Here is an 8276-nt window from a genome sequence, read left to right as displayed (position 1 = left end):
TTTAAAAAGCAGATTCTTTTGACTTCTAACAAGTTTGTAAGCATGATAGGAAAATAGGAGAGGCAACATTCCGCTGAAGTCAAAACACACATATGTCTTTTGTTTTTTTTAATAAAAGAACAGTAAAAAAAGTGTTTGTCAGCGAGATGAGTTGACAACACTTTGTCAAATCAAGCCTTCTAGTATCTCTTGGAAGCCTTGAAAACCATGGAGCTAGGGTCACGAATGCCCTGGAATAGAAAGATAATCAGTGAAAGACAGAGAGTTGAAGAAAGTAAGAATAGAAAAAGGAAAATGAATAATTACCACATAGACGACTTCAGCAGCGTTTTCTCCAAACCCAGAAAGTTTCCATTTATTGATCAGGAACGAATCGTAAGAGTCATAGTCCTCACCAGTCCAGTTATGCATATTCGAGAGGTCAGGCATGCCATTAGCAACAGAAGGGAGAAGCTTGCCACGTGCCGGGAGTCTGAAGCGGTAGTACCTCCTAGCTGAGATCGAGACTCTAGAGTTGAGGCTTCTTATGCTCTGTGGTAACAAAAAAAAAAGATATCAAAGATTTAAAGCAAGTAAAGAGAGAGAGAGAGAGGGAAAAGGAATGAGTCTTAGCCTTACCACATACGCGTTATCGCTTTTGTCAAACCCGTTACACTCCCACTTCTTGACCAAGTAAGTGTCATATTCTGCATATTCAGCTTCTGACCAGGAGCTCATGGCGAGGATGTTAGGCCTGTACAAGGCATCAAGTTTTTTGAGGTCAGGTCCATTCTTCCTGTTGGTGTAAGTCACTGCAGGACGTTCTTGAGGTAGATCATTGTCAGACGAGCTTCCATCATCAGCCACAGATTTTCCTTTTCCTGAAAATACAAGTTGAAACAAATAAGATATCTATAGGATTCAATCCATGAATATATTCATATAAAGTCTAGCAATGACTAGTAATGTTGCGGAATTCGTGGTTCTTCTGATACCACTTGTAGAGTCAATCGTAACTCTAACAAGACTTCCTTGGGGATTCGTAGTATCCCCTGGTCCCTTTGATCTTTCCCATTGATTCAATCCTTGTTCATGACACAAGAGTTTTTAACCCAGTTCGCGGCCGCAGCACACTACATCTGGGGTGGATCCAGGATCCACAACATCCACTATGAAGTATCGGAAAACACCTCCGATGTGGTTTACAAGATCATAACTCTCTCTGTTCCTGGGTATGCAAACCCTAGAGAGTATAAAGAGATAATACAAGAGTACATGGCTAAGAGCTAAGCCTAGAACAACAAATCATCTCTAGCTTACTCTATCTCTCTAAGAGACGCCATGGAAGCTCCCTCTGGATGCTTGAGGCTGCTGCCTCCCAGAAGCTTGGCTTAGAGATCCCTGTCGTGATCTCTCCTTCTTTGTATTGTCAGCACTTAACCTAATGGGCTTTATCGATTAGGCCCATAGGTTGTCCACGCGTAACTTGTGCAACTCGGCCCAGCCGATGAACAAGATGGGCTTGACCAAACCTCACAATCTCCACCTGTTTGGTCCAAGTCCATAACCCTTCCTTTGTGCTCGACACCTCTTGAAACTTGAGCAAGCCTGCTCATCTTCTGCATCTCCTTGTCTTATCTTATCTCTTCTCACTTCTCTCAACTCCACCTTGAGCTTAGCTTGAAGTTCTCTCATGATCTTCTTGAAACCTGCATAAGCTTACACTTATACACCACAACTTCTGTAGATTAAACACTTAAATCCACTTAGCCCCATCAATGAAAAATAGACATCATGCTTGATGAAAGGTATGTGACAATCCCATTGCCATTCTGAATTTCCATCACCTTCATCCATTGTCTTGAGTTGCTAACCCAGCTGTTACACTCCAAGTGTCAAGCTCAACTCCTCATTGACGTCGTGCTACTTCATATCTTACTACTCGTGAACTTATTAACAACACAACCTTGCTGTCAAAATCACAAACCTGTTCAAGTATTGAACAGAAACCTGAACATCTTTCTGCAAGTTGATTTCCTCCTTAGCCTTTCGATTCCACTCATGTGCACTGAGCCTTGAACCAAATTACCTGAATTCTGTGCAGCTACCTTCGAACCATATATGCTTCAAACCTGAAACAACCTCTGATTCTCTACTTGTTTAAACACTCCAGCCTTGAACACGTTTTGTACCGCTGTTGCTCTGAACAGGACCCGCCATCCAACCATCACTGCTGGACAGACTTTCGACACAACCTTGGTTCACCCTTCATGTTGTTAACATAATATGCTACCACATAATTCTCCTTGAATCAACCGCAAACCTTGAAGTCACTCATGCTCCATATCTCTGAAACAGCTTTGACTTACACTTTGTTCTTGAACAAACTGTACTTGAGCATCACTTTGTACCGCTGCACAAGCAGGACACGCCGCCTAACACCACATGATTAGGAAGACTTTCGACACAAACATCTTTGCTCCACCATCTGATCAACCTGTTCTGCAACAACAGAACCCCACTAACAGATTTAGACCCCACTGCTAGTTAAATGAACTGAGCCTCATACCATCCAATCCATGATACGCCTTAGCTCTCCTCACGAGCTGCATGTGATATCTTATCTAGAATCCCTGATATCCTCTTATACTCAGCTGTGAGTTCCTTTCCTCAATACCTTTCTTGTACTGAGATGTCTCCAATATACCGAAACATGTGCATCACCATCAACGACTTGAACACGCCTGTTAGTCATTGATCCTGCCATAGCCTGATGAGTACCTAGCCATCGATGAGTATCTGGCCTTTAGCTAATGGACTTCCTTGAGGACACTTCCTCTCTTCTCTGATGCAAACATATTCCAGAACTACACTTGTTCTGCTTCTTTAAATGCAATCGGCTTTTCCTTGCATTTAGACCTTCATGAAGCTTCTTTCAGTTCCATGACTTGAGCTTAAGATGAACCTACTTGTGGAGAACAAGTCATACTCTTCCTGAGATGGACAAACTGGAAGACACTTCCCTGCAATCCCTGCAAACTGTAAGACACTTCCCTGCAATCCCTGCAATGTCTTCTAACAGTTTCTTACTTTGCTTCATCTCACCATTCTTCATCTTCACTGCTCAATATTTCAGTATCTCTTGATACTTACTTCCCTTCAGTTTAACCAAGCACTTCACCACGTTTCCTCTTGCATCATACTCGGCTCAGATTTCGTGGTCCTCTGTATCAACCTCACTGCAGTGTATTTCTGATACATATGCCGATTCACTTGTCTCGCCTACAAGTTCCCTTATGTAAGACTCCTCTTACAAATCTTCTGATGATGCGCCTTGTACTTGTTAACTGATCCTGACACCTTCTGGCCTTAACACTCTGAACATATCCACAAGCCCCTTATCATGGATATAACCTTTCGTTTCAGCTCTTACTTTTTTGAGCTGACCAAGTTGCTAACCCGAAACTTTTACCTTTCAGCTGAACCAATCAAGACATCTTCTCAACCAGTGACTCACTCCACCTGGAATCAGATTATATATACCCCTGATGCATCAATCCTTATATAATCTCAGTGGCTCCACCTGAATCAAATAACCCTTTAGAAGTACCATGTCTCTGTAACTAAGTTTCTGCAACTGTTCAATGTTCCTGTCGGCCTTTGAACATATCTCTCATCATACATGCCTGTGATGCTCCTAAGATACTCCCTTTACAGCTTATGTCGTGTCAAACTCGAACCCTTGACGAGTTTCTCAAGCTGTAGCTATACTTGAACCTTGACTTGTTCAAGCACGAAGTTACGACCTGGTCAAGTCTGCAAATTTCTCCTTTTGCCTTTGAGCTTCAATTCTTATCCGAGAGCTCCACCTTGACCACTGTGGTCGTGACACCAAAACCGGCGTCCTTTACTTCTCCTGTGAGTCTATTCATCTGGAATTTCTGACTCATACATCCTTGACGATTCCTCTAAGGTATAATTCACACACGCTTCTCCTAGCTGTGGTAGCGACTTCTTCTTCTTGAACAAGTATTGATGACTGTTGTCTCATACCCTTTATCCTCAGGATTACAACCAGTCGTAACAACCTGTTCAACCCGATTCCGCCTGCGCATTTTCCTCTGCCTTTGACCAGAATCTTCAAACTAAGTCTAATCTTGAATCGCCTTTTCCTTTTAGGTTTTCCTGTCACTCACACGACCTCACAAAAGCTTCTGCATGCTGTTACCACAAATAGCCATTTGCTCCAACATACCCTTGTGTAGCCTTTTACACACTTATCCCATACTCTAGTTTATTCTTCGTAGAGGTACAACCTGTTCAGCCACACTGACTTGGTGACTCCTCTGACTTTCTTCTACCAGCCAGAAACCTTTCCTCTCATGCACCCACGAGACTGACTTGTACTGACCCAAAACAGAATCACCTCTGTTTCATCACATTGTTGTCACACGACAACCAACCTGTGCAGCTGCAAGATCCGTTGATCATCTTTCGCAAAGACAACCTGCATTCCTTATGATCTCTGAAAACCTTCAGTCCCTGTGAGATTGGTGACCTTTGATTCCTTCTCCTTTAAGCCTAGATTTGACTTAATGTGAGTCTGTATTCCCTTGAGATATTTTCCATCCCAGACGACTCAAATCAATCTCCAACACTCTGATCATGAACACGCCAACCTGTGCAGATGTTCTGCTGCAGCTTGCGCGAGTCTTCCCTTTCTTGCCAACAACCACTGCATCCCTTGCAAGTCTCTCATCATGATTTCATAGACCTGAAACCATCACGTGCATTAAGATTTTCCACTGTGAACCTTTCTTCCTCTGTCTCTGACGTTGTCTTTGCCTACCACATACAAACGCCATCTGCTTTTTTTTTTTTGACAATGCCTATCTTTCAGCATCATCCCTGGTTCGTCACTCTCGAAATAATCATGTGATTGTGACTACAAATCTATTGATTCTTCTTCTCCTGAATTTCTAGCTGATGTCGATGCTAACTTGAAGCTCTTGCAGAACCTGAATCGCCACTGCCTCACACCAGAAGCCCTTTGACTCAAAATCCTCAACCAACCTCAACAGCCTGTAGACACTAACTCCTTATCCTGAGAATTTCTTTGTAACAATTTGATTGAACACCTTTCCTTGAACATCTCTCTGAACCGCTGCTGTTGCCAACAGAACCCGCCGCTTAGCTCAACCTGCTAAGAAGACTTTCGACGCAAAGAATCTTTGCTCAACCTCTGCTCAAACAAATCATTACCTCTGCAACCGTGAAACCTTGTAGACCAATTTGTTTTCCCTCATGCCTATGAAGCCAAAACAAACTACTACTGAATCCCATGCAGAAAACCCGAAACACACTTGTTTCCATCCTGAATCAATCTCGATTTGACACCGCCACCTGTTCAGCCGAACTCTGCCTTGAACAAGTAACTCCTCGTTCTTGCAGATCCATCCCAGCAGAAAACTACGTGTTATGCCAAACACATATCTGCTTAGAAAACCACACTGCATTCCCTCTGAAAATAGCAGTCTTGTAGTATCTTGTTCTCTGAACCTCTACCCAACTGTAGACTCTCATGATCACACATAGACGAACCCGCATGAGTCGATCTCTTTCAAACCTTTCTGCAACACCCTTCACGCTGACTAAAGAATACCATCTGAACAGCCATGAAACACTCATATCTTTCAAGGTTCTAAGGCGTCCCCTAGTTCCAAGAATTCCATGAGATACCGAGCTGAAATAACCCCATAGATTAACACACCACCTGCGACTGATATACCATGTAGAGATAACCCAAGAACACCGTGAAATCCCTCACTGAATCTTCAGATAATCCCATACAAAACACCAGTGCGAAAACCCCTTGTGCTCCACTATGCTCTCAACTCCAATAACTTGCAGAATATGAAGAAATCCGAAACTCCAATGCATATAGTCACACACGCCTTGTGACTGTCACACACTCCTTGTTACTGCAGATCGAAGACAGCTCTGAAACCTCTGTTTCTTATGCTAACAGCCTGCCACCATATCCACTTGTGAGTAACCTGAAACCCTTCTCACATAGTAGCAGATTCTTGCAACCCTGGAGAACTGCAGAGAAACCCTGATTTCATAAACTCGAAATCATCTCAACCGATTCAACTGACTTGTGAATCTTTCCTCCGTAAACTTGTGCAACTGCAGCGAAGAACGTCGAACAGGTTTCCTTCATCTCTTGTAAACCGACAAATCTCTTTCACATGATCTGATCTCGGTGTATTACTCTGATTAAGGTAAAACCACGTGACCACCAGCTTCATATGTCTCTCCTCCTAGAGACGTGGACTCCATGAATCAATGAGCATATGCTCTAATACCACTTGTTGCGGAATTCGTGGTTCTTCTGATACCACTTGTAGAGTCAATCGTAACTCTAACAAGACTTCCTTGGGGATTCGTAGTATCCCCTGGTCCCTTTGATCTTTCCCATTGATTCAATCCTTGTTCATGACACAAGAGTTTTTAACCCAGTTCGCGGCCGCAGCACACTACATCTGGGGTGGATCCAGGATCCACAACATCCACTATGAAGTATCGGAAAACACCTCCGATGTGGTTTACAAGATCATAACTCTCTCTGTTCCTGGGTATGCAAACCCTAGAGAGTATAAAGAGATAATACAAGAGTACATGGCTAAGAGCTAAGCCTAGAACAACAAATCATCTCTAGCTTACTCTATCTCTCTAAGAGACGCCATGGAAGCTCCCTCTGGATGCTTGAGGCTGCTGCCTCCCAGAAGCTTGGCTTAGAGATCCCTGTCGTGATCTCTCCTTCTTTGTATTGTCAGCACTTAACCTAATGGGCTTTATCGATTAGGCCCATAGGTTGTCCACGCGTAACTTGTGCAACTCGGCCCAGCCGATGAACAAGTCCGATGGGCTTGACCAAACCTCACAAGTAACATAAATAAGCAACGCAACAAGTTGATGTAAACACAAACCAAAACAAATACGTAAGCGCTTAAGAAAGTAGTGAAGGATGTGATATTGCCAAAACCTGACAGGGAAGTTGTGATTAATCCCGATTAATCCCAAGCAAAAAAGAAAGTATGCTTGATAAGAAATCTCAATACAAAGGCCATGAATCCAAAATTACAAGATAACAATCTCTACTAACAATCCGAAAATCAAAATCAAAGATTAGAATCAAAACTTATCCAATCCAACGACATTAAGCATAGTAACCATCGATCTATCGCAGCAATCAAAGCTAGGCTTGAATGAAAAATCTCAAAAGAAAAGGCCATGAATCCAGATTTAGAGGCTAACAACAATCTCTACCAACCGAATCAGATTGTACCAGGCAGATTCAAAAACAGATAACCTTAAGGCTAACAATAGGAATATATGAGCCTCCAAAAATACAGAGGAACCTTCGATCTACACAATACTCGACAGAGAAATCTCGAAACGTAATCGCTACTAACGGCATTTATCTTACCGGCAGAAGAAGAGCCAGGGATAGGTTGAGCTAGAGATCCTTGCTTAGTCAGGACATTCACTGCAATTTCACACGAAGAAAGAGAGGTCAGTTCAGAAACGTCGGGAAGAAATCGGATCTTGAGAATGATCGTACCGGTAGAATCATCTGCAGGTTCGAAATCCAGAGGCATTGCACGGTAAGCATCCTTCTACTTCTTCTTCTTCGTCTGCTTCTTCTTCCAGTGGTTTCCTCCAGGAGCCATTGCGACTTGCGAGAGAGAGAGAGAGAGAGGTTGTTTAAAATTTGAAATTGGGGGAAAGTGATTTAACTCCCACGAAATCTCGTATGATCTTGAATAGACTTTATATTTTAACTGAACTTTTTAAATGAATATCTCATTTGGCTAAATTGGTTGGGACACAATCCTCACACCTCCCGGCCCGATTTCGAATTCCACCGTGGAGGTATTTTTTGTTTTTTTTTTAGTAACACTCCTTTCATGCCGTTTTCACCCTCATTTTTACGATAGAGAAAAGAGTTTTGTTTCTTTATGTGGTGAAAATAAAAGAACTTCACCATGAGGGAGAAAGATGTTAACTGCAAAAAAATATTAAAATTTAAATGCAATAGTTAAATTTTAGTTTGCACTAGTCAGTCGGATTAGAAGGGGTAATCATCAAATACTGTAATAGTTAACCATCAAAAATTACAATGGAAAATTTAAAAGTTGTTAATATTTATATAAACAATTACACTATCTCAAAAATATTATATACTCTCCAAGATGACCGATCTTCCATTTTCGCTTTGCGTGACTTATACT

The 8276-nt window shown here is 42.2% G+C and overlaps 1 protein-coding gene across 1 annotated transcript; it reads right to left on the bottom strand.

The window, feature by feature from the left end:
• On the bottom strand, window positions 1-7753 carry LOC108829328 (uncharacterized). The gene is made up of 5 exons (XM_018602992.2): window positions 7607-7753; window positions 7472-7531; window positions 619-860; window positions 307-531; window positions 1-230 (listed from the first exon to the last, which is right to left on the bottom strand). The coding sequence occupies exons 1-5, from the start codon at window positions 7641-7643 to the stop codon at window positions 180-182; spliced, it is 615 nt and encodes a 204-aa protein (XP_018458494.1). The 5' UTR covers window positions 7644-7753; the 3' UTR covers window positions 1-179.
• Between the last annotated feature and the right edge of the window lie 523 nt (window positions 7754-8276).

Source organism: Raphanus sativus, chromosome 3 (genome assembly GCF_000801105.2).
Source record: "Raphanus sativus cultivar WK10039 chromosome 3, ASM80110v3, whole genome shotgun sequence".
Lineage (NCBI taxonomy): Eukaryota > Viridiplantae > Streptophyta > Magnoliopsida > Brassicales > Brassicaceae > Raphanus > Raphanus sativus.
Note: the sequence above shows the minus strand (reverse complement) of the source record. Positions and strands in the feature narration are given on the sequence as shown.

What these genes read in the sequence shown, in the direction of transcription:
- LOC108829328 (XM_018602992.2), bottom strand. Translation starts at nt 7,643, where the DNA reads ATGCCTCTGGATTTCGAACCTGCAGATGATTCTACCG. An exon ending in CCCTGGCTCTTCTTCTGCCG is followed by an intron (nt 861 to 7,471) that starts GTAAGATAAATG and finishes TTGTATTTTCAG; the next exon opens with GAAAAGGAAAATCTGTGGCT. An exon ending in CTGCTGAAGTCGTCTATGTG is followed by an intron (nt 231 to 306) that starts GTAATTATTCAT and finishes TTTCTATTCCAG; the next exon opens with GGCATTCGTGACCCTAGCTC.